This window comes from Mangifera indica, chromosome 3 (genome assembly GCF_011075055.1).
Source record: "Mangifera indica cultivar Alphonso chromosome 3, CATAS_Mindica_2.1, whole genome shotgun sequence".
Classification (NCBI taxonomy): Eukaryota; Viridiplantae; Streptophyta; class Magnoliopsida; order Sapindales; family Anacardiaceae; genus Mangifera; species Mangifera indica.
This window is the reverse complement of record NC_058139.1, coordinates 1,906,663-1,931,236: the sequence shown is the minus strand read 5'-3', so window position 1 is coordinate 1,931,236 and position 24,574 is coordinate 1,906,663. Positions and strand designations below refer to the sequence as shown.

The window sequence follows — 24,574 nt, the reverse complement described above, 5'->3', positions numbered from 1 at the left end:
CTCAAAATGAGTCGGCTCTAACATAGTTCAAGCTATATATCAGAATTTTTTAATTATAAATTTTAATACAAAATGATATCATTTTGATCAATATATATTAAAACGATATCATTTTGATCAATATATATTAAAACATTATCATTTTAATAACAAAAAATAAATTAAATTGAGTTCAAACTTGACTTTCACTAACTCGATGAACTCAAACTCAATTATATGTTAATCGAATCGAGCTCGAACTGGACTCGGCTCGAATCCCTCACAACATTAGTAACTCATGCACCGTCTGACCACGTCTCCCACCTTCTGATAAAATCTGATATTTCCACGCGCTCCTTCCACCGCTGTCCGTGACTCTACCGCCACAAATCAACCGCCAAAATCTCACAAGGTCTCACTCGCAGCTCTCCTTGTAGTTTCTGGTGAGAGGACATAAGGGTAATTTAACGATGCTTCCGCTTAAAATAATGAAAATGGACACTTGTACTCGAAGTAACTGCCATAGGGACACCCAACACCTCTTTCATTAAATCACAGCTTTTATTCCGTGTAGTCGAACTCACTACATTACTTTTTTATCCACGGTGATTAGTTCTTTGACTAAATATCTTTAGAGAGTATTCCAATCACGGTTCAACTAATAAGATCTATGAGGGACTTCCTCTCGGGATAACACTACTATTTTTTAAATCTAAAATTTTCAAATACGTGCATTGTTTTTTCACTATAACCAGTGCACAGAACACAGAGCAAGCAAGGCAAGGCAGAAAAAAAAAAATTTCATGAAACTTTATTTTTTATTTTCTTGATTCCCAAGCTCAATTACTCGCAGACTCATGGTATATTTCCTTATATTATTCTCTATAAATTATTTTTCATCATCTTCTTCACACACTTGAACTAATTTATTATTTGTTTATTTTTGAAAATTTTCTGTGTGCGCTTTTCTGATTGTTTGATTTTGAGTACAAGAATGGTAGATTTGAAAGCTAGAAGAGCCACATTTGTCAGGTAACTTTCAGATCTAGTGCAAATCCAACTTATACAGTGTTAATTTAGTGATTATTTTGCTTTTCATCACGTGTAGCATTTTGTGATTCTCTATCCGTAGCAGATCACGAAGTTAAGCTTTCTAAAGTAAGTAATTTGTGCTTGAATTCTCAGATTTTGCTTTTGCGTTGATTGCTTGTTTGTTATCTTGTCAGCTAGATCACTGTGTTTTACATAATTGCTTTTTCAAGTCTAATAACTTTTGCTTCACTGCAACTGTGCTATCGCCATATTAAAACATAGATTAATTTTCGTAGCAGTAGCTGTAAAATATTGGAATTGAGATTTTAAGTTACTTTACTCAAGCTGTTTACAATATGTAGTAATTTTAGTCAGAATTAGAAGAAAATATACTGTATTGCATTTATGTTTAATAAATTGTAATGAGGAGTAGGACACCATACTGTTAGATTGTTAGTGATAACCAGAAATAGTGCATTATTATATACGCAGAAACCTAATTTGGATCAGCCATTTGTTTTGTTGGAATCGCAAGAAAGTTTGCAACTTTTAGTCATTGAACTTGGTTTCCTTACCCATAATTTATCACATTTAGTAATGTTGAATTTTTTTCTTGAAAATGTGGTATTGGAGCCAATAGTTTCTGAAATTTATTCCTATAAAAAATAGTTTCTGAAATTTATTCCTATAAAAAATAGTTTCTGACATTTATACTGAGACGTGATCCTTGATAAAAAACAACATGAACCAAAATTACTTCCATATGCCCCTTTGAGTTTAGGAAGAACAACTGGAACAAGTAATTGTTATGCTTGTACATGGCTCAAGTACTTCACATGGTTTTCTATTTGTTTTATTACAGATACTGTTTTGGTGGAATGCAGGTAGTGGGATTGAAGTTTGAGCTACTATAAGTTCTTGCCATCCAGCTATGGGAAAATCACCTGCAAAATGGATCAAGACTGTACTTTTTGGAAAGAAATCTTCTAAATCTCATACTCCAAAAGGAAGGGAGGTAAATATGAAGCTGCAAATATGCTTGAGACTTTCTAAAACATCATTTTAAATCATTTATGCAACAATGGATTTCTATTTAAAATTTATTACTTGTGACATGATTATTTCCACTTTAGTGTTCATAATTTTAAACAACCACTGGAGTATTGGTTTGATACTTTTTAGGAACAATGCTAGACAGTTAAATTTTCTCAGTAGATTGCAGCTTTAATAAGGTCAGCTATTATATAGGTCCTAAGATCATTGTATTATGCTTTGATGGTATGAAGTTGATGTTGCCTGAGTCCTGAAAATCATTACTTAGATGGACCTAAAACCAGCTACGGAAGATTCATTTACTATTGTTTTAAGACACAAGTAATTAGTTGTAGATTAAATTACATAATTGTTTTTGTGTAATTTAGAGCACAATTTTTTGGCCACACCTTCATCACAGGGCCATTGGTGCATATGCTCCTCCTAGCAAATGTTGGTACATTTTCATTTATCATATAGTCAGTATTAGTTATCTGCTTTGAAGCTATTGCTTGAATTAAAAAAGGTCCATATTTTAGATACATATGCTACGGTTATCATTATCATAATAAATATTCAACTTTGGTAATATGGATTTATCTATTTATTCCGACAGAAAGTTGCGAATGAAAAGGAGGTTTTGGTTTCTGTAAAGGCAACAGACACTGACAATAATTTGAATCTACCTTTGGCTTCTCGTTCAACCACATATGACACTCACCAAAATGAAAGGAATTTAGTTTTGGAAAACAAGGAAGCTGCAGATATATCAAATGATGGGGTAATATCATTGCCTGGGAGTCAAGCTGCAGATTCACAAAATTTCACACCCCAAGGTGAACCATATGATCCTGAGAAAATCAGGCTAGAGCAAGCTGCAACGAAGGTGCAGGCTGCTTTCAGGGGTTACTTGGTAATCTTCTTACTTTATGAATGTATTCAGGGGCTAGTACACTCACAGATTGTCTGTGGTTTCTGTCTTTATGCACTGAATGGACTCTTGACAATGTATAGCTTTGATCTTATTCAATATGTTAGATTTTGTTTTATGGAAATAATTATGCTTCGGATATTATGTTTATACTAACATAAACTTATGCTATGAAGGCCCGTCGAGCATTTCGTGCTCTCAAAGGCATAATAAGGTTGCAGGCTCTCATTCGGGGACACCTGGTGAGGAGACAAGCAGTTGCTACTTTGTGCTCCATGCTAGGGATTGTGAAGTTACAGGCACTTGCTCATGGCAGAAAGGTTAGGCATTCTGATATTGGACTCGAAGTGAGCAGAAAGTGCAAGCTAGAGAACCTTTTGGTAATTTCTTGAGTACTCAGTAAATTGGCAACTTTTATTCATAGTTCTTCTTCTCTTATTTAACTTTTTGAAGAGATTCATTTAATCAATTAAATACATGTTTGTCTTGAGGTTAATTGATTTTCAATATGTAATTGCTATTTTATTATTATATTTTTTGCAATGTGGTTGGGGTTGCAGCACATTCAGGATAGTGCCACCAACAGATGGTTTATATGAATATGAACTTGCTGCAATCATTGTAATTGAATTATCAGACCACTGATCGCCGTCACCCAAATTTTGGTGGTAATGCCGCCCCCAAACATGTCTATGATTTAACCTATTCATTATTTGGTTGTAAATCTTCTCTTAGAGAATCACCTTATGACTTAATGTTATAAGATATCACATGAGCTTGGGATCTTGGGTACATCTACTACTTTGAGATATCGAGTAATTTTCTGGATCTTTTTAGGGTAGTTAACTTCTAAATTTCCTCTATTATAATGCAATTTCGAAGCTCACAAAGAATTGTTAGTGTACATTTGTAAGACATCTCACATTCTCATAGTCAAGATATTGTTAAACTTCCTGAATTTCTAATTGCCCTGGTTTATCTCTAATTATTACTTGTCTTTTCTTTTTTATGCTGTGTACATCAGGAGGGCAAGCCTGTGAAGTCTGTTGGAGTTAATTTGTCTATACAAATGAGAAAACTTTCAACAAATGCTTTTGTATCTAAGGTATGCTCGGAGTCATGCCATGCCTCTATGTGTTGCTATAATATATATATATTTTGAATAAGCAATAGTTTTAGTTACCATGTTGTTGTGCCATATCATTTAAGGAGACCTAAATGGGTGCCTCCAGCATATTGATGTCCAAGTAGGTCTTTTAAAACTACATAAAGAAAAACTAACTTCTAGTTTGAATGCCGTATCCACTGCACTGGTGATCAGGGACTGGCTTATTGAACTAATACTCCAGGGTTAGCTATTCGGGGGGTATATTTGCATTTTTTATTATTCTCCACCCATGTTGGTTTATTTTTGTATATCGGCAAAGTGATTGCTGAATTTGTTGATTTAGCTGCTTGCTCCATCACCTACTGTGATGGCTTTGCGCCTCCAATATGATCCCGAGGAACCAAATTCGGTCTCAAACTGGTTAAAACGCTGGTCAGCATCTCAGTTCTGGAAACCAGCTCCCCAACCAAGAAAAGCATCAGGGTCAAAAACTCAGAAGAAGCAGATTAATTCTCAAACCACTGAAGCTGAAACAGGCCGACCAAAACGAAGTGTCCGGAGGGTTCCTGCTACAAATGCAGAAAATATGTCATTGCAGTCAACCCCTGAATTGGAGAAATCCAAACGAAATCTGAAGAAATTTACGAGTCATCCAGCAGATCCAGTGCATGAAAATCCACAGAGTGAACTTGAAAAAGTTAAGCGTAGCTTGAGAAAGGTTCATAACCCTGTTGTGGAAACTTCTGTTTCTGTGCAGTCAGAGTTTGAATTAGAGAAGCCAAAGGTAAGTATGGAAAAGGTATCATACACTGTAAGTCATGAAATTCTAGAGCAGAGTATGGGTACTTCAGGTGAGAAGATGAAGAAAGAGACGACTTTGTCACCATCCAAACTACCTGATGTAGAATGTACTCTTGAACCGGTTGAAATGAAGGAGACATCTGATTTACTTTCTGGTGATCAAATTGTGGTTGAGTCAAAGCCTTTGATAGACAATGGTGGAAAAGATGAGAGTATTCTTGTAACAAACGGTGAGCTGAATTCAGAGGGTTTGGCGAACAATGAGAATCACAAACCAAGTAGGAAAGTTTCTACTCCAGCAAAGCAAGAACATGTTGAGAATGGGTTGCAAAACAGTCCATCGCTGCCAAGCTATATGGCAGCAACTGAATCTGCAAAGGCAAAGCTGAGACTACAAGGCTCCCCTAGGTCTGGCCAAGATGGAGCTGACAGAAGTAGTGCCACTCGACGTCAATCACTGCCATCTTCAGCTAATAGCAAAATCAGCTCACAGTCACCGAGGACAAAGAGAACTGTTGATGCTGGCAGTAAAACTGGTCATAAAGGTGAGAAAAATCACTCGAGAGATGGAAATGGTATGAAATGTTACCCTTCAGTAGAATTACTGGTTTTTTCTGGTCAAGGACTGGCTTGAAACTTGCATATATTTGTTTCCATTATAATATCAAAACTATTCTCCCTTGTCTTTCACTTTTCAGCAATTTACTAACTAAACTCCTTGGTGGTTGGGCTTTGCAGCAAAAATCACCCAAGAGTGGAGAAGGTGATTTTCCGGAAAATTCTGATTTCCAGGAGTTAGTGTCAGAGGCTACAGTTTACCCGCAGTTTTTCATCATTCATGTCTGTCGTGTAAGATTATACTGTGAAACTGAGACTTAGTCTGTAATTGGAGGTGTGTGTGGTGACCGAGAGACTTAAAAAAAAAAAAAAAAAAGAGAATTCTGAATTGGGGTGTTTTTCGAATTGCTGTACATCATAGGTTTTGAAATTTTTTCCTATTGCGACAGCACATTAATTCTGAGCCGTGGTTGGTTGACTTGGTATTTGTTTGTTCATAGTGTGTGATTATATACCACTTCAACTTTCAATTCAGAGCTGATATTATTCGTATCCTAACTTTATTCATGGCTTGTTACTTTGGTTATGGTTAAAATTGCCTATGTTTGACATATCTTCTTCAGGATGTCTAAAATATTTAGGGTTTTAGAAAAATTGCATCCTTCAACCTGATCTTATCGCCAATCTGCAATTCTTTACATGATCGATGAACTCTTCACTAGGTTGAACATCGTTATTTTCTACAACCAGATCCAAAATTTTGTACCCTTTAAATCATTTCTCCACGATTGCAAAGCCAACAGGGATTCTCTGTAGAGAAAATCGGCACTTGGCACCCACTCAATTCCATGACTATGCACATGATTTAATCATTATAAATGAAAACAAAAAAATTATGCGTACACATGTTAGAATGTAATTAGATATTATTTTATCTTTAATTTTGAATTATCTAATCATAGAATGACATATCGTTATTTGTAAATAAAAATTATATATAATATAACTCTTTGTTTAATATATTTATTTCCATTCATTTGTTGTAATAAAACAAAATATTCTTAGGCCTGGAAGAAATTTTTAAAACCATGGATCAAATCATCAAACAACACCAAAAGACGAAGGAAATTCAAACTCATGTTTTGAAAATATTGTATCAGATGCTTTTCTTTCATTGTTACTTGAATACGTAATTTGGCAGCAAATTTTGAACAAAACTCCATCTTATCCCACTGGTAAGTATTTCCGTTGGAGTTTTGAATTGACTCTTCTTCTTCTTCTTCTTTTTTTTTTTCAAATTTAAATGTTATATATTTATAAGTTTATTTATTTATTTTTTTGCTTTTCAACTTAATCTTTTCATAGTTTATCGCTTTAGTGTTCGAATTAAAATGCAAAATCAGGGGACATATTTCAATTCGAGTACAAGAGAAAGTCTAGTCTACCATCATCCACCAAACCCAATTTTTTTTTTTTTCCATAAATTTTAACAATCAATTAGTTGGAAAATATTAAATATTAATCATAACTAAACCCCTATAAAAAAAAGCAAAACCATTTACATTGAAGCAAATGTATGAATAAATTGTTTAATAATACCTTATGTTCTAACAAGTTGGGTAAGAACAAGTTTTAATGGTGATGTGTCTTAATCTCATAGAAATATATATTTAAAAAAAATAAGAAATTAATTAAATTAAATATTTTAGTTGTGTACACAATTTCAACTAACATATCATAAACTATACGAATATAACCAAACTTCAGGATTGCTCTATGACCTTGCTTTGTTTATCAAAATAGGGTTTAGATGGTATATAATAATATAGACTTTAGATTACGGGGTTAAATAATATTTTATCAACAGGGTTTTGGATAATTTACAATAAATAAGTAAAATAAAATATTCATTAATTTTTTTTTTAATTTTCAACTAATATTAATAAATAAAAATTATTTTATATGTATAATAATATATAAATAATTATATATTATTATGCGATTAAATAATTTTAAATTAAAAATAAAATAATATTTAATTATATAATTATACATTATTATTTATATACAAAAATTATATATCTAATTTTATTATTATAAATAATTCATTAATAATTTTTATATCCAAATGATTACAAAGAGTTTATTATTTACTATAACCCCTTTAAATTAGGGTAATTTTTATTAATTTCCTTATTAATTAAATATTATTAAAACAGAAAAAGGAAAAGAAGATAGAATGGAAAGAACACTAAATTCGGCAGTGACGCATAGGGAGCTTACCTTTTCAAATACATGCTGGTGAGAATATTTATCATATCACAAGACTCATATTTATGTTTAAACATCTTCTCTTTCCTATCTTTTCTCCGTTTCATCCTTATCCTCTTCCGCTCTGTCTACATTTATATATATATATATATATCCATGCTCATGTACAATGGCCAACATGCATACAATGGCCAACATACATCTGTTGTGTAGTTTTGCGTTGCTGGCTTTGTCTTTGGCTTTCGCTGATGCCAATAGCTGTGACAAAGTTGGTGTTTATCAGCTCAAGAGAGGAGATTTCTCTTTGAAGTTCACAAACTATGGTGCCACTATGCTCTCTGTCATCGTCCCTGATAAAAATGGTCTGTTTTTAGTTCATCTCTTTGAAGTTGGGTTCTGCTGAATTTTACAATTCTGATCTTTCCATTTTTTTTTTCCAATGTATTATATACTAGGAAAGTTAGCCGATATTGCTCTATCATTTGATTCGCTGGAGGACTACAAGGTTTGATGCATTTCACTTGTAATAATTCAATGAATTGGGTCCAGATTGGAACAGATTTATTAGTTAAACCGTGTAAATTATATTTGAAATTTGGTGATTAGGATTCTTATATATGTTGCAGAATGATACATGCTACTTTGGAAATATTGTTGGGCGTGTAGCCAACAGAATTGGGAAGGCTCAATTTACTTTGAATGGCACTCGATACCAACTGGTTAATAATGATGGAGATAACTTGCTCCATGGTATGTCAATACAATTATATTCATCAATTCAATTTTTTTTTTCTGAATATGATTATGTTTATTTCAATTGGGTTTGATTTAATAAATCAGGTGGACGCAGAGGGTTTGGTGATGTTATATGGACAGTGAAGAGCCACAAAGAAGATAGCCATATAACATTTACTTATGAGAGCTTTGATGGTGAACAAGGTGAACATATTTTGATTAAAGATCAATGATTGGTCCATGGAAAATTTTAAACAATGTTATAATTCTGGGTTTCTTGATAAATTTTACAGGTTTTCCTGGTGATGTTGTTGTCTCAGTGACATACAAGTTCATAGAATCGAACAAGTTAGCTGTTGAAATGCATGCTAAGGCACTTAACAAGCCCACCCCAGTGAATTTAGCCCTCCACACTTACTGGAATCTTGGTGGCCATGACAGTGGTGATATTTTTGCACACAAAATCCAAATCTTTGGATCACATATCACCCCAGTTGATGATGAACTCATTCCAACTGGTGAAATCTCTCCTGTTAAAGGAACTCCCTATGATTTTCTCGAGGCTCGTGAGATTGGTAGTAAGTTCAAAGAGTTGCCTAATGGATATGACATCAACTATGTGCTAGACAATCCGAATCCTGGACACTTGAAGAGGGTAGCTGTGGTGGAGGAAAATGCATCAGGGAGAAAAATGGAGCTCTGGACTAATCAGCCTGGGGTGCAGTTTTATACAAGTAATATGTTGGGACATGTAAAGGGGAAAGGTGGATTTGTTTACTCAAATTATGCAGGAATTTGCTTGGAGACTCAAGGGTTCCCAGATTCAGTGAATCATCCCAACTTCCCTTCTCAGATTTTATATCCCGGAGAGACTTATAAGCATGTTATGGTTTATAGATTCACTGCTAATTAACTTTTTTTCATAAATATTTAGGTATAGGCATAGGTTGCATTTATAACAAATTTTTTTTCTTCAACTTTGCTGGCTTAGCCCAAATAGGCTCTCTGATATTACTTATGTTTTTAGTATTCGATGAATTGAAATTGTCCCATATACAAGTTCTGCTTTTCATTCATAAATAATACTAAAACTTATATTTGCCAGGCCAGGAAGATTCATGACTTTTGAAAAGATAATTGAAATTCATTATATGTTCCAAGCTCAGTCAATCGAGCTCTTCAAGCAATAATCTACGACTATCTTCAATAATCTACTGATTATCCAAACAAGTTCCATGGTTTGAAAATATGCAAAACTAATGAAGCTTTTGTAAAAGCAGGAGTGCTGAAATTTGGAGAAGAGCTTGGTGGTTTCCAAAAGAATGATCTATGGGCTATGGGTCCCAAAGGCCACCATTCTCTTGATAAGTTTTTAGGTGGATTAATCAGTAACTGGACCTTCCACTATGTAAGCAAGCAAAGAATGTATTCTGCTTTTGTTATAACTCATAAAAATAGACACCAAACTCACACACACGTATACTTGTTCAACAACTAGTTTGGCTACAAATCATTAGTAGATTGACTGTAAGCACTAGAATGCTAAGTTTTTACTTCTCTGAAGATTATTTATCAAACTTCTATTCCATGTAATCAATTGCCCAAGAAAGATTCAAAACCATGCAAAATAATGTTAGCTTTTGTTTTATCAAATGCTACTCTTGATCAACAAAGTACAAATAAACTGAAGGAGAAACTTGAAAAACTAGTCTATGTAGTCGAAGTCATTTGAAACCGGCATAACGGGCAAACATTACTCCTCTCTAACCAAGTCACAATACAGTCTTGATGATACACATGAGAGCAAGGCATGCATGCAGCTTCTGATAGAATGGCCATCTCCTCCAGACAGATCACACACTGCTTCGAATGCCCTTCAATTATAGTTCTTTTCAATGCAGCCGGCACCTGCTGAACAACTTGATCGTTGATGTATCTTGTAACAGCCTCAGACATGGCAGCTTCTTCACTAACTTCTGCCTCGATGCTCACAACCAGAGGAATGACACTCGAGTCTTGGTGGACAATTGAACGTGCAAAGTCGATAATCTTGAATATCATATCCGCGTGAGCGTAGAAGGGCACATTCATCTCTGAGAGCTTAGAAGATATAGCAGACCATGTTGATCTGTTATGCAGTAAATGTTCCTGTGGCAGCATCAGGTTTCCGTATGTGGTTAAGTTGTCAATGGCATAAAGAAAATCGATTAAGAAGGAGGTTTCATCCGAGAAACTATCATCCCCAGGTAAGAAATCTTGGGGCTCATAAACGTTAAAGTGAAAAACAATGGTGGACATGATGAAATCTTGAAGATATGAGAAAGGAAGAAAGATAGTAATAGTGTTGTTGGGGCAGGTTAAGAATGTATGTATGTTATATATAGAGAAAAGAAGGAAGATTTGTTATAATTGGAGTAGGATTAGTGATATGAATCCAGAGGGGGTTAGGAAGAAAGTGACTTTGAAGCTAATAAAAGAGTTGTTATGGCAGTTGAAGTTTCAAAATTTATGAATGGGCTTAGAGGAACAGGAAATTGTTGTCTTTAATCTTTGTACTTATTAGAACGGGACACTTTCTCTTCAAGTTATAATTTCTGTTTTCTTTTGTAGAACTGGGCCCAATTCCCGGGCCCCGCTGGGTCAAGGGAGAGGGTCCGAGTCCAGACCATGGCCGAATCCCTACCATCTCAAGCCTGCACAGATTCCCAAGGAACTTCTGCTGGTCTACCAACAAAAATCCCAACTTGGAGTCTTGTATCTTGAGTACACTTTATCGATTGTATACTCAAACTCAATATTTTTATGTAATTAAATATTATTTTATTATTAATTTAAAATTATTAAATCATATAATAATATATTTATATACTCAAACTAAATACCTATAATTTTATTGATTTTTTATTAAGGATAACTTTACAAGGATGGATATGGTAGAAAGCATAGTTTCTATGCTTGAATTGAATGTTTCATTATATATTAATCGACTTTGTTCCAACTCGAATTATTTTTCCAGGATGTTTACATTTCATCGAAACCAGATTTGGCAATGATTCACCAGGGAATACTAGGCAATAATCTTTGTAGAGGTTTGACATGTTGTATGCAGACTAAATGACCAAAAATTTAATATTGAAATCAGCCAATTTCCTCCTTTAGCTCAATAGAACTACAACCAGGATCTCGGATGGCTAATCCCTTGACCTTCATCTCTTTCCTAACTTCATCAACAACATCCCATTTGGAGACGGTGGCATAGAAATTCGATAAAACTAAGTAGTCCTCTTTACTCTTTGGACCCAGTTCATACAGATAGTTCATAACTTGATTAGCAATAACGATATCCCCATGATTTTGACATGCCTTCAGCAAAATTCGCAGCATAATTGTATTTGGGTTAACTGGCATATTAACTATGAATTCAAAAGCCTCGTTAATCAAGCCAGCTCTGCATAAAAGATCCACCATGCAAGCATAGTGCTCCAGCCATGGTTCTAAATGATAATCTTTTATCATTGAATGGAAGCATTTTTGTCCCTCATCAACCAATCCTGCATGGCTGCACGCAGATAAGATGCTCAAGAAGACAATGTCATCTGGTTCAAACCCTTCCCTTAGCATTTGGGAGAACCGAACCAGAGCTGAAATTCCTTGCCCGTGAACTGCTAGTCCATGTATAATACTATTCCAAGAAACTAGAGTTTTCTCCACAATCCCATCAAAAACTTGACAAGCTTTCTTGATATTACCACATTTGGCATGCATGTCAATAAGTGCATTTGCTAAAGAAACACTCTCGTTTGCTAATCCACTCTTCTCAACATACTGGTCAATCCACTCTCCAAGCTCGAAACTCCCCAATTTTGAACACATTGAAACGACACTTATCATGGTGATTGCATCTGGTTTCACATTTTCACACTCCATTTCTTTGAACAAATCTAGTCCCTCGTTGGGAAAATTGTTATCACAACAACCATTGATCATCAAGGTCCAAGAAACCACATTCCTTACTGGCATCAGTTGAAAAATCCGCAGAGCACATGGCAAATTCCCACATTTTGAATACATGCCAATTAAAGCATTGTACACGAAAACATCTAAATTAACAATGCTCTTGACCACATAACAATGAACAACTTTACCCTCCCTTAAACCTTTCAAAGACGAGAAAGCAGAAAGAATGCTCACAACGGTCTTTTCATTTGGCCCCAAACTATCGTTCATCATGGCACGTAATAATTCAAGCACCTTAAAATGAGAGCCATGTTGCGCATAAGCAGCGATAAGTGCATTCCAAGTAACTATGTCTCTGTGCGGCATTTCATCGAACATTTGTTGCATATCACTAAGCACACCAAACAAAGCATACAATCCAAGCAAAGCAGTTTGAATTATAATCTCAAACACAAATCCCATTTTGCAAATTTGAGCGTGCACCTGCTCTCCAAGACTCAATGTAATTAACCCACACGCTTTGGTAACAAACATGAGGGTGTAACTATCAACAGGCAAGGCTTTTTTTCTCACATAAGAGTAAACCGAAAACGCATCTTCAGGTTTATTTTCCTCCAAAAAACCTCTGATGATAGTGTTCCAAGTGTAAGAATTTCGACCCCTGACCCGCTCGGCAATTGAACGAGCAGTAGAAGTTGTGCCTGAGAAGTTACTCAAGGCAAATGATGCAACAAGTTTGCTTGCTGAGGGCGGGTACTGAATAAGGCCTGTGGTTATCATATGGGCATGGACTTGATTGAGTTGGCGTTTGTCTTTGCATTCTTGCAAGAGGGAAGCAACATCAGAGAAAAGGCGTTGAGTTGGGAAAATATTTTGTGGCAATTGGGTTGGCTTTGGATTGACTTGATGATGAATAGATTTTATTGTTCTGGACTTGAAAAGTTTAGCGTTTGGAGAATGATGATGCATGATCAAGAGCAAAATCCTTTGCAATATGATCACCTGATTGTGCCTTAAAGTACAAGTTTGATTGGTTTTGGGTTAAATCGTATGCAATTTTATTTTTGGCCACAGGATTTATTTCTCCCTAAAATATGCTGCATTCCCAATTTTCATCATTTAACTTTGAAAATCTTATTTATCCATCCATAGACGGTTAAAGTTAATAAAACTTTAATCCCTTAAAATTTAATCTCATTTTCATCTCTTAAACCCTAAAAACTAAGGGGGCGTTTGGTTCCTGGTTTTTAAGATTACCTTGGTAATCTATCTTTTATTCTTTTATTTGGTTTGTTAGTAATAAAAGATTACAGTAATCTTCTATTACCAATACTGACGTGACAGATAATATAGATGATAATCTGATTACCACCTTTACCTTAGGTATTTAAAAATTACCAAGATAATCTTGATTTTATTATAATTATATTATTATTTATTATTTTTTTGAGACAAAAATAAATCTATTTTTAATTAATATGATAAATTATATAAAAAATATTTAAAAATAATTATATTCAAGGGCATTTAAGTAAAATAATTTATTAATAATATTTTATTACCTTTAACCAAACACAATAATTATTTATACCTATCAAATTTTATCAAACATAGTAATCATTTATACCTAGTAATCTTCTAAGTAATCTATCTTCAAGGTAATCTTTTTATTTTGGTAATAAAACATTACTCAAACCAAACACCCCGTAAAAGTTTTTTCACACGTCAAGTTTTAAAAAATGACATTTCCCCTTATAAGATTTAGCTTTCAATCTTCAACGTCATCGTCTACTACGAAAAGTTCCCAACATATCATTATACTCCAATGATTTCTCTCCCCTCTTCTGAAATTCTAGTTGACAAAGATCTGATCTTGGAAGATGAAGAGCTTTGTCTTCCTAGATGAAATCTTCGTTGTTCAGAGTTCTAGAGGAGGGGAGAGAGATCTTCGAAGCATAATTATGCGTCAGGAACTCTTTACCATCAGCAATGGAGTTGGATTTAACGTCGGAGATTGAAAACTAAACTCTAAGAGGAAAATGTCATTTTTTAAAATATGACCTAAAAGAAAAACTTTTAGTTTTTAGGATTTAGAGGAGAAAAAATAGATTAAATTTTAGTTTATTTTTAATATTACATATGAAATAATAATTTTATTTTTAAAACTAACATATTTAACTGTCCATAAGTGAGTATTTAAGATTTTTAAAGTTAAAAGATAAAGCTTAAAAAACAGTATACTTTCTGTGGGAAAAAGTCCTTTGGTTCTAGGGATTGGACCTCGAAAAAGTAGTGGAGAAAATATAAGTTTGAAGTTTTTCATGGCTTGCTCAAGATATCTACGTTATCTTGCATATCAACAGTTCGCCTAAATCTGAGAAAGCCTTATAGTCATCTAAAATTTGTTCCTTTGCTTATCATAATAAGCAAAAAGCTTCCACAATCCAGTCATACAGCAACAATGGAATTGCATGCATTATAACATTATCAAAATATTGTTCACTCTAGGTACATAATCCATTGTAATTTTATTTTTGAGTTTTATAACCTAAAATACGTATTGACAATTTGAAAAAGTTTACAAATTATTTAATCAAATTAATTTTTTCATCTCTAAGCGATGTAAAATGTATAAACAAATCTAACATCTCTTTCATAGTTTGTCAGGAAAAGAGTCGCCTAAAAAATGTCATACGCATAACAAATTTGATGAGTATTTGCAAAACCAAAGCAAAGGTCAATGAAAACAAAATCTAGGCTTTTTGTTTAATGAGCAGAGTGAGCTGTGGTGTTCTTAAAATCGATCTTGTCAACTTTAACCTCGCCATCGATGAGTTCATAAACATAGACCACAACGCGTAAACCATCAATGCCCATGAGGACAAAGCTAGGGTTAACATCATCGGTGATACTACTGTCTGAATTATAATAACCTCAAATGCAATAAGATCATCCACTTGTACTTTCACTGTTCTGAAATTGAAAAGTTTCATGTTTGGAGGAAGAGGATGGATAATAAAGAACAAATCCCTTGCAATAAGTAGGGTTGGATTCGAGTCGAGCTGGCTCGAGCTCGAAATCGAGTTCGGCTCGAACGAGCCCGAAACGAGCCAGGTATCAACGAGCTCGAGCCCGAGCTCGAGCTACAAGTTTTGGAGTAAACGATCTCGAGCCCGAACACGAGCTGTAAGCGAACAGCTCGTTGTGGCTCGCGAGCCGTAGCTCGTTGTGGCTCGCGAGCCTTTGGCTCGTAAAAGGATATCGAGCCGTTGGCTCATTATGGATAGCGAGCCGTTCAGCTCGCATAATCGGCTCGCGAGCTGATTTTCATTTAACCAAAAACGCTGCCGTTTTTGGTTAAATAAGTTCATTTCCTTCCTAAATTCCCAATCGCGCAAAAATGTTCCAGACCAGACTTTATTTTTCCACACAGCGTAAAAAGTGTTTGTTTTTCCAAATCGTGTAAAAAGAGTACACTTCCGGTTCCAGTTCCAGTTCCAGACCTCCGCCATCTGAAGTTTCGGCCTGCAGTTGCTCTCTGGTTCCGTCGACAACGACAAGGGTTTCTCAAGCGTTTTTGTTCAAGTCTTCTACGGCGATAGAAGATTCCACTGATCGGGAGTTCTACGGCGAGAAGTTTGACGACGGCGGCGACGTGGACGACAGAAATATATTTCTGGTTTGTGTTTTTCCATTTTTTCACTTTCAATTTTTTAATTTTTGCCTTAAATCGATTGAACCCTAACTTTGGAATTAGGGTTTCTGAATTGGGGATTTTTAATTTTTAATATAAAATTTTATTGTTGAAACTTTTGCATGGAAAATAAAGTATCGATACTGGTAGGAGGCTTTTTTTTTTCTCTTGTTTTTTTGGTCAATTTTATTTCCATTCTTGTTTGCAGTGAGAAAATGTTATGATAGTCATACATGTACCCTTGAAAGTGGTAAGTTGATAACATCCCAAGTTTAGTACTTTGGTGTTTTCATATATGTTATCCAGATTACAATATTGTGATGATTTGCAATCTAAAACCTTAGATGGAAAAGCAATGATTTATTTCTTACTTTGAAAAGGTTGAATATAGATTCCAAGAAATTTAAGATCTGAAAAAGTGTTTCAATAATTAGTGACGGCCAAATCTAGCAAATAAGTTCAGGGAAAAGGGGTTTAGAAGATTTAAGAGTGATTGGAGAGAACGATGTGGGAGGTTGGAGAAAGTGCGAATCACTAGCATTTACAGACATCAGCTTTGCTATTTTTTACAATTACTAACACACACTTTTAACAAATTGTTGCTACACATCACATAAAATTTTATGATGATAATCAGACTGCCTGAACTATTCATGCAAAACCTGCTTTAGTGGGCCTGTTCACTTGTTTTAGTAGTGCCTAGCAAAGGTTCAAATCAGGTAGCAAGTGGGATACTTAAATGGACAAAAGTGACCTCAATTTTTATAAGGAAGTAATTACATTAATCAGTTTTGAGTCATGTCTAGAATCTATTGATTTGGTGAGATGTTTTGTCACACACAGGAATGAAACATAGCTTGGTAGCTAGTATAATTAGAGGATAGGAATTCACAGATTGAAATTTTGTGAAAATTTCAGAAATTTGAAAATAATGTTGCAGTTCTTGAAGTATCCTCTAAAATTAATGTATAGAGTAGTAGTATCCAGAATCATACTTCATCAAAATTTGACTAATTTGATATTTGATGAAGTATGATTCTGGATACTGCTTCAAACAAAAAAAGGCTACTTGCATGCTCTATCTCTCTTAATTTGGTTAACCTCCTGTCTCAATACTGTGTAGTGATACTGATCCGTGAAACTATAAGATTGATCAATTTAATTTGTGTGAGACCTGATTTAATACTGAACTGTTCTAATCCTTTGTCTCATTTAAACTAATAATATATCTTTGTTCTCTATGTTATGTTTTGTATCCGAGGAAGAATTAAAGTGTTCACTGCTTAAACTGGAATTATGATTATTTCTTTTAGCTTGTATTGTTACTGGAATTATGTTCATGTATCTTGCTGGGTTGTGTTTTTAAATTTTTATTTAAATTGTATCTAATCGTTGGCATGTGATTGTGATGTAGAATATGACGTCAAGAAGGGTAGAACCATCTGGAGCAAGTCGAGCTTCATCGCAAGCATCTACTGCAAGCACGATGGCTCCTTCTATATGTGCATCTGTTAAAAGAAAATTTGTGCAAATTGAAGCACCTATTGATGATGTGGATATTGATTTGGCTGCAATAGGAGATTTTGATGTCTCAGCTTCAAGTGAAGAAGTTGAAGAAACTGAACGTCCTGAAAGCCAAACGGAAGCACCACCTGCACCTCCTGTTATTCCATCTACAAAGAGGAGGAAAACATCAGCTGTTTGGGAGTGTTATCCAGAAGATTTGTTTGTTACTGTTGGTGATGCTACATTTGCGGTTTGCAAATATTGCCAGAAAAAGCTGAAATTGCAAAAGACCAAGGCTACTTCCCATTTGACACGACATATGGGTCAATGTATTGAAAGGAAGAAAGCATTGGGAAAAGACTTAGTGGTGGGGGGACAAACTATTTTGGGTTTTGAGCGTTCAACCTTAGGGGTGTCTACTCCAACTGTGGTGAAAACAAAGACTAATTATGAGCATCCTAAGGTCAGTTTGAGTTCAATTATTAACATATATTATTACTATAAAATTGTTATGAAATTAATTGTATTAACTAATGCAATGATTATGGTGTTGGTGTTTCAGGTTCGAGAGGCCTTAGCCCACATGGTTATGATATCTGAGTTGCCGTTTAATTTTGTCGAGCACCCCGACTTCATTAATTTTTGTCACGTTCTGCAACCTTTTTATGAAAAAGTTGGAAGAAAACAAGTAAAAGCTGATTGCATTAGGGTTTATCAAGCAGAACGTGAGAGATTGAAGAAAACTTTTCAGGAGACTAGAAGGATCAGTATTACTACTGATCTTTGGAAGTCAGATCACCAAAATATTGAGTACATGGTACTCACAGCCCATTGGGTGGACCAGTCGTGGTCGTTAAATAAACAAATTATAAATTTTGTGCACCTACCTCCACCTAGAAGAGGGGTAGACATTGCAACAGCAATTTTTGATTGTCTAAAGGGTTGGGGGATTGAACATAAGGTAAAATCAAATTTGCTAATTGTTTATCAAAACACATATAATTTTATCGTATATCATTTCATTAATATTCATTAATTTTGTTTGTAGGTGGAAACTGTCACAGTAGACAATGCTTCTGCAAATGATAATTGTGTTAAAAGATTGAAAGAAGATTTTCAAATGCAGAGATCATTGTTGTGTGATGGAAAACTTTTCCATGTTAGGTGCACTGCCCATATTATAAATTTGTTGGTTCAGGATGGGGTGGCCGTGATTAAACCCATCATAGACAATATTCGGGAAAGTGTGAAGTTTGTAAAAGCTAGTGAGGCAAGGCAAAAAACTTTTGCCAAAATTGCTATGCAGTGTGGAATTAAAGAGAGGAAGCTAGTTTTGGATTGTGCTACACGATGGAATAGCACATACCAAATGCTAATGACAGCACTGCAGTTTAGAGAGGTCTTTCTTCGGTTTATGTTTGTTGAGTCGAGTTATACATATTGCCCGACAAGGGAAGAGTGGGAGAGACTGGAGGTCGTCTGTGACTTTTTGGAAATATTTGATGATATAACAAAATTAATTTCTGGGTCACAGTATACAACTGCAAATAGATATTTTCAAGAAGTGTTTAGGATAAAAGAGGTCTTGAGAGAGCGAGAATTTGATGAAGATTATTCTATATCAATGATGGTGCGAGCAATGTCAGAAAAATTTGACAAATATTGGGGTGAAGTGAATTTCCTTATGGCGATTGCTAGCATCATGGATCCCAGGTAATTAATTTACAATTGATTGGGTTTATTATAATATATATGTATATAAAGAACATGTTTCTAACTAATTAGTTTGCTTGTGATGATTTCAGGATAAAGTTTTTCATGATTACTTTGGCATTTCCCACTTTATATGGTGAAGAAAATGCCCCTGTGGAGATAGAAAATGTCAAAAGGGCGTTAGAAAAATTATACGAAGAATACGTTGACATGTCGTCATCAGGAAATTCATCAACCGCATTTGCACATCCACAACGTCAGCCAAAGACCCAACAAGCACCATCAAGTATATCAGGTACATTAGATCATTGATTCATTGTCATTAAATGAAACTTTATAACATATCATAAGTTCTAACATTTAATTTGTAGGTAAATCATCAAGCTCTCGATATTCAGAGACTAGACATTATAGTCCTGCATATAGTTGGATGCGTTTGAAGGATCATAAGGAGAAAACATACTCAGGAGAAACTAAGAAGTCTGAGTTGGAAATGTATTTGGACGAACATTGTGTTGAGATATCTGATGATGTTAACTCAGCGGACTTTAATGTGCTTCACTGGTGGAGAGAAAATCAATATAAGTATAAAGTGCTTTCACAAATGGCAGTCGATATCTTAGCAATCCCTATTACAACAGTGGCTTCGGAGAGCGCATTTAGTGCGGGTAGTAGAGTGATTGACCCGTACAGGTCAAATCTATCTCCAGAAACAGTTAACATGCTCATGTGTGGTGCTGATTGGATGAGAACACGTTATAATATGAAGAAACAAGATGAGGTAGTCAATAACTTATCACAACTGTACGATCTTTAAATTGATTTTTCATTTAACTGTTGGTGGTATGATTAATAGCTTTTATTAATTTTTACTTTCTTGAAGATTGAAGTTGAAAACGAGATTGCTGAGATTATATTGCCAGATAAATTTTGACTGGGTTGCCTCATCAGCAAAATTATCAGGGAGAAAATTACTGGATCAGTGGCTGTGACTTGTCTCATCAGAAGGGGTGCTCATTTGTTCAAGCAGTTTTTAATGGTAAACCCCTAAAATCCACACCTCGGCTCAAATCCAGCCCTATTGGAGGACAACTTTTAACAGTGTTATTCTCAAATTGTGCAGGTGTGCCCTAAACTGATTGATAGATTTAAAGAAAGGGAAGAAAATGTCAAGGTGATCTGGAAGAAATAATTTGTACTGATATTTGGTTACTCCTGGATTTTATCTGACATTGTTTTTCTGCAGTTTAGGGCATTGTTTTCAGATTCTTTTGTCTTGCAGATGTTTGTTGGATGTTATTATCAACTTCATTAAACTGTTTGATTACAACAGATTGGCCTTTTTTCCTGATATTATGATACTGTTTCAGTAGCTTTCAAGTTGTCCAGGAGAAAAGCAGATGACAATCTAAAGATTCTTCACTCAGTACTTTTTGGGAAGAAAACAAAGGTAACTGAATTTTACACTCTTTCTGCACCATATTTGTTTGACATCATCAAGTTTGTACATATGGTGCATGAATAGGAACAAATGCTTTGTAACATGTCACTGTGTCTTATTTTGCAGGCACATGCCCTAAAGAAAAATATTGGCCAGTTTTCAGGATATGTATGGGCTGAGAATGAGGTATTTTATGTTTTGTATTGAAGTTCTACTGTGTGTGTCTAAACAGAGTTTGTTCGCATAATTTTCGTTAATAGCACGTTGTGCTTAAAAATCCACATAACTATAGTGTTTTAACCCATGATGCTGGAAAAAAGGGGAAAATTGAGAAATGCAGCATGGAAACATTGTTAGGTGTGTATTCTGCTCATCTGTTTGATTGTGTCCAGTTGTTAAAGGTCATTGTTACTTCCATTGAAACAAACTTGACTTTTAAATGGTGATTCTTCTGTCACAGGTTACAGGATGTTGTACACATTTATAAGACTTGGATTTGAAGAAGCACATGGATTCAAGCCCAGATTTCGCGAAGGATCCACGTTTAATAAAAGTGAGTAATACTTTCTGCTATCTGGCTTAAAAAAGAAAAAGAAGTCAAGAATAAATCTTCTGCTCTCCAGTGTTTCATTATTTGCTGCTTGAAGCATTTCATCAATAGGTTGGAAATTTAAACTATCTAATTTGAATATCCTATTGCTTTAAGGAATTTGATTAGTTAATACTGATTTTGATCTGTTAGAGTCTTATAAATGGAAGTTGTACTTATTATCTACAAAATTTGTCCCCTATGTCCAGAGGAGGCCATGAATTCGCCTGTTCTTGTCAAATGTATCTTCTTTATTCATAATGTTCAAGTTTATCAAGAAAAAAAATACAATGCTGTAGGATTAGACGTATAGTGACCTATATTATTTTCTCCCAATTATTATTCTAAATGTGTTACTATGGTTAGTGATCCCTTGTCTACTGTTTTTCTCACATTGATGGATCTTCGTTTACCTTGCTTAGTACAATTAAAATGGTTACCACAATACAAATTAATAATTTTCATCACTGCAGACATTCCTATACCAGATTCTCCGTGGCATTGCCTACTGCCATTCTCATAGGGTTCTTCATCGGGATTTGAAACCACAAAATTTGCTGATAGATCGCCGTACAAATGCATTAAAGCTTGCAGATTTTGGGCTGGCCAGAGCATTTGGTATACCTGTTAGGACATTTACACGAGGTATCTATCAGCACTAACTCTATTTTTTATTGGTAATTATGTCTTTTTGCTGTTGTAAAATGAAGGCACAGCAGTACATTAAGGACACTCTAGCTGTCTTGTATTTCTACAGGTCTGAGCGGAGATTTGTTTTTTTTTTTTTCTAATGAGCAAAACTTGTTATTTTTATTAGATGAGAGGTAGTGAGTTGTTGGTATGGCCAATATTATTCATTTCTTATTGTATCATCTGAGAGGTGAGAGAGAGAGAGAGGAACTAGGAAATATTTGGAGGCTATAAAACAAGGGAAGAAAGGTATGCCTTGTGAGAGCTAGAGAGGTCAAAATGCTTTGAGTTAGAACCTGTTGTTTTCTTGGGTTGGGAAGGGGAAGGTGGAATGAGCAATATTTACTGATATGTGCCATATCTTTAATTTCCCAGTGTTTCATACATTGGCAAGTTTAATGATTAAACATTTTTTGTTCACCATGTAGCATGTGCTAGTTTCATAATCATTATCGGTTATCTCTAGGTTGTGACACTGTGGTACAGAGCACCTGAAATACTGCTAGGATCTCGTCATTACTCTACTCCAGTTGATGTGTGGTCGGTGGGATGTATATTTGCTGAGATGGTGAACCAACGGCCGTTATTTCCTGGAGATTCTGAGATTGATGAATTATTCAAGATCTTCAGGTTTACAATTTCCCAGCATAATTTGGGTTCCTTCTGTTTGTCTAAGAAAAAAATATTTTAGTTGCATCCTTTGCAGCAAATGGAAAATAAATGCTGTGTGTCAATATATGTGTATTTTTGTAAGACCAAATTCTATTGTTTGTTTGTTTTCAAAGGACCATAAAATTTAAAAAAAAAAAAACTGGTTTATCTGCTGGTTCATGTTTTCACAGAAAAATTTTGGAGCACCCTCTAAATGTGTATATTTAGATAGGTGAAGATTGACTCTTCTGTAATTGTTCATTCTAGACAGAAGCTGACATTCATCTGATCCATCATTAATGTGAATGATCATTTGTGATCAATGATGAACTATAATTGTTGAAATGCAAAAATGTTTTTTATGCTTAAAATGTTTAATGTCTTTGCCCTGAGTTAGACATTGAAGGTTAGATCTATCAAATGTTGAGTATCTTTTTTTGTCAATGGCTTTGTATATCCTTTGAAAATATTTTAAGAAGGATCTAAAAGTACGAGATTAAGGGCTCTCTATATTTAGCACAGGAAACACAAAGTAGAAGTTTGTTATTTACGAGGCAAATTAAAAAAAAATTCATGGTCTTTACCATGTCTTACAGTTTCAAGTGAGGATTTCCTTAAATTTCTTTCTTGTAGATCCTGAAATTAGCCATTGATGGGTATTTCTTTACACAGCATGTTCTTTATACCAAATCATCTTGAGTTGTATCTTTAAGTTTGCTATTGATGTAATTATTTTGGTGCCTAACTTACAATTTTATCTTGAAGGGTCTTGGGAACCCCAAAAGAGGATATATGGCCTGGAGTGACTTCGTTACCTGATTTTAAATCTGCCTTTCCTAAGTGGACTGCCAAGGTAATGAGAAATTTTTTATGTCATGGTTGTGTCTTTTATCATCAATTTCTCTGAATATATTGTTTCTTTTGGAGAAAAAGATAAGTGTGTAATAATATTGTTAAATTTACTTGATGCATCATACAGGATTTGGCAAGTGTAGTTCAAAACCTTGAGCCAGCTGGTGTTGATCTTCTTTCTGTAAGTTTGGATTTAAGATATTTTTTGCAGCCTTAGTCTATTCTGCAAATACAAGTTTTGATGTTTTGTTGGAATCTCTTCTTTCAAGTGCTAAACCATCTCTACAGTCTGGTGGGGTTGCAAAACAGGCTCTTTACTCTATAGCCCAGTGTGTAGCTGTACTCTGCCTGGCTGCTGGTGATCACAAATGCTCAACAACAGTGCAAATCTTAATGATCTACTGCAAAATAATATTGATCTTAATGTTGAGAAACATGTCATGGACATTTTCTTTTTTTATTAAATGTTTACCTGCTGCTTTCTGCTGTTGCTACCATTTTTGCTACTGCTTTCTGCTGTTGCTACCATTTTTGCTACTGTTGGAGGTATAAAGTGTCTGTTAAGAATATTATCTTCTTTCTTCTAGACACCTGAGTGTTGCGAATTATGTTTAGACAAATTTGGTAACTTGAATTAAATAATTGTCTCTCTTCGCTTAATGAGTTTGAATAGTGGATTGACATTTGTTCAACATTTCTTATTACTATCACTTGGAAATGTGGGATTCATTTTGTGAATGATTTTAAGATATGGCGTTTTTAACTTAAATTTTATGGGGTTTTTGTTAGATAATAATTGGACAATCCATTTCTAAATTTTATTACTTAACAAATAACTTACTACTTGAAATACGAATCCAATCAGAAAGAAAAAAGTCAAACTACAAGAGCAAAAAAAAATTTCATTTTATTTAGATTTTCAGACTCATTCATTGTTTACAACCAGTTTAGAAAGATTTTATAATGATCTTAGATTCATAAATAATATAGGTTTAAAGAAATTGTCATATAATTTGGTTATCAAATGATTATCA

The 24,574-nt window shown here is 34.6% G+C and overlaps 6 protein-coding genes across 10 annotated transcripts; 4 read left to right on the top strand and 2 right to left on the bottom strand.

The window, feature by feature from the left end:
* The first annotated feature begins 571 nt into the window (after positions 1–571).
* On the top strand, positions 572–5,993 carry LOC123211938 (protein IQ-DOMAIN 31-like). 3 transcript variants are annotated; one of them, XM_044630924.1, is made up of 9 exons: positions 572–839; positions 981–1,011; positions 1,088–1,137; positions 1,896–2,026; positions 2,660–2,956; positions 3,151–3,354; positions 3,999–4,079; positions 4,426–5,458; positions 5,622–5,993. In XM_044630924.1, the coding sequence occupies exons 4-9, from the start codon at positions 1,943–1,945 to the stop codon at positions 5,648–5,650; spliced, it is 1,728 nt and encodes a 575-aa protein (XP_044486859.1). In that variant the 5' UTR covers positions 572–839; positions 981–1,011; positions 1,088–1,137; positions 1,896–1,942; the 3' UTR covers positions 5,651–5,993. The 3 variants fall into 3 exon arrangements, with proteins under 3 accessions (XP_044486859.1, XP_044486858.1, XP_044486860.1); XM_044630923.1 differs by having other exon boundaries at positions 973–1,011; XM_044630925.1 differs by having other exon boundaries at positions 585–839; positions 973–1,011; positions 4,426–5,428.
* Positions 5,994–7,791: 1,798 nt separating this feature from the next.
* Positions 7,792–9,556, top strand: LOC123211750 (galactose mutarotase). Its single transcript, XM_044630617.1, has 5 exons — positions 7,792–8,074; positions 8,168–8,217; positions 8,339–8,462; positions 8,553–8,651; positions 8,741–9,556. The coding sequence occupies exons 1-5, from the start codon at positions 7,882–7,884 to the stop codon at positions 9,358–9,360; spliced, it is 1,086 nt and encodes a 361-aa protein (XP_044486552.1). The 5' UTR covers positions 7,792–7,881; the 3' UTR covers positions 9,361–9,556.
* A 431-nt stretch (positions 9,557–9,987) lies between these two features.
* Positions 9,988–11,065, bottom strand: LOC123211751 (RING-H2 finger protein ATL57-like). The gene has a single exon (XM_044630618.1). The coding sequence runs from the start codon at positions 10,743–10,745 to the stop codon at positions 10,158–10,160; it is 588 nt and encodes a 195-aa protein (XP_044486553.1). The 5' UTR covers positions 10,746–11,065; the 3' UTR covers positions 9,988–10,157.
* A 520-nt stretch (positions 11,066–11,585) lies between these two features.
* LOC123210733 (pentatricopeptide repeat-containing protein At1g08070, chloroplastic-like) lies at positions 11,586–13,184 on the bottom strand. The gene has a single exon (XM_044629207.1). It carries the CDS (start codon positions 13,182–13,184, stop codon positions 11,586–11,588), a length of 1,599 nt encoding a protein of 532 aa, XP_044485142.1.
* Positions 13,185–15,731: 2,547 nt separating this feature from the next.
* LOC123211746 (zinc finger BED domain-containing protein RICESLEEPER 2-like) lies at positions 15,732–22,637 on the top strand. Of its 3 annotated transcripts, none has more exons than XM_044630609.1 (14): positions 15,732–16,083; positions 17,513–18,067; positions 18,167–18,565; positions 18,653–19,317; positions 19,410–19,612; positions 19,689–20,098; positions 20,201–20,356; positions 20,441–20,491; positions 20,691–20,767; positions 20,885–20,944; positions 21,079–21,115; positions 21,219–21,311; positions 21,821–21,992; positions 22,504–22,637. In XM_044630609.1, the coding sequence occupies exons 2-7, from the start codon at positions 17,516–17,518 to the stop codon at positions 20,249–20,251; spliced, it is 2,280 nt and encodes a 759-aa protein (XP_044486544.1). In that variant the 5' UTR covers positions 15,732–16,083; positions 17,513–17,515; the 3' UTR covers positions 20,252–20,356; positions 20,441–20,491; positions 20,691–20,767; positions 20,885–20,944; positions 21,079–21,115; positions 21,219–21,311; positions 21,821–21,992; positions 22,504–22,637. The 3 variants fall into 3 exon arrangements, with proteins under 3 accessions (XP_044486544.1, XP_044486542.1, XP_044486543.1); XM_044630607.1 differs by having other exon boundaries at positions 20,688–20,767; XM_044630608.1 differs by lacking the exon at positions 21,079–21,115 and having other exon boundaries at positions 20,688–20,767.
* LOC123210732 (cell division control protein 2 homolog A-like) lies at positions 20,484–24,200 on the top strand. Its single transcript, XM_044629206.1, has 9 exons — positions 20,484–20,491; positions 20,707–20,767; positions 20,885–20,944; positions 21,821–21,973; positions 22,058–22,120; positions 22,504–22,667; positions 23,454–23,541; positions 23,668–23,721; positions 23,810–24,200. The coding sequence occupies exons 1-9, from the start codon at positions 20,484–20,486 to the stop codon at positions 23,813–23,815; spliced, it is 657 nt and encodes a 218-aa protein (XP_044485141.1). The 3' UTR covers positions 23,816–24,200.
* Positions 24,201–24,574: the final 374 nt, after the last annotated feature.

Excerpts from the sequence above, each read along its gene's own strand:
- LOC123211938 (XM_044630924.1), top strand. The coding sequence starts at position 1,943 with ATGGGAAAATCACCTGCAAAATGGATCAAGACTGTACTTTTTGGAAAG. Across the intron at positions 2,957-3,150 it reads CTGCTTTCAGGGGTTACTTG|GCCCGTCGAGCATTTCGTGC; the intron begins GTAATCTTCTTA and ends TATGCTATGAAG. Across the intron at positions 4,080-4,425 it reads CAAATGCTTTTGTATCTAAG|CTGCTTGCTCCATCACCTAC; the intron begins GTATGCTCGGAG and ends TTGTTGATTTAG.
- LOC123211750 (XM_044630617.1), top strand. The coding sequence starts at position 7,882 with ATGGCCAACATGCATACAATGGCCAACATACATCTGTTGTGTAGTTTT. Across the intron at positions 8,075-8,167 it reads CATCGTCCCTGATAAAAATG|GAAAGTTAGCCGATATTGCT; the intron begins GTCTGTTTTTAG and ends ATTATATACTAG. Across the intron at positions 8,652-8,740 it reads GAGCTTTGATGGTGAACAAG|GTTTTCCTGGTGATGTTGTT; the intron begins GTGAACATATTT and ends TAAATTTTACAG.
- LOC123211751 (XM_044630618.1), bottom strand. The coding sequence starts at position 10,745 with ATGTCCACCATTGTTTTTCACTTTAACGTTTATGAGCCCCAAGATTTC.
- LOC123210733 (XM_044629207.1), bottom strand. The coding sequence starts at position 13,184 with ATGATAACCACAGGCCTTATTCAGTACCCGCCCTCAGCAAGCAAACTT.
- LOC123211746 (XM_044630609.1), top strand. The coding sequence starts at position 17,516 with ATGACGTCAAGAAGGGTAGAACCATCTGGAGCAAGTCGAGCTTCATCG. Across the intron at positions 18,068-18,166 it reads CTAATTATGAGCATCCTAAG|GTTCGAGAGGCCTTAGCCCA; the intron begins GTCAGTTTGAGT and ends TTGGTGTTTCAG. Across the intron at positions 19,318-19,409 it reads GCTAGCATCATGGATCCCAG|GATAAAGTTTTTCATGATTA; the intron begins GTAATTAATTTA and ends TGATGATTTCAG.
- LOC123210732 (XM_044629206.1), top strand. Across the intron at positions 20,768-20,884 it reads TTTTTGGGAAGAAAACAAAG|GCACATGCCCTAAAGAAAAA; the intron begins GTAACTGAATTT and ends CTTATTTTGCAG. Across the intron at positions 23,542-23,667 it reads TTCCTAAGTGGACTGCCAAG|GATTTGGCAAGTGTAGTTCA; the intron begins GTAATGAGAAAT and ends TGCATCATACAG.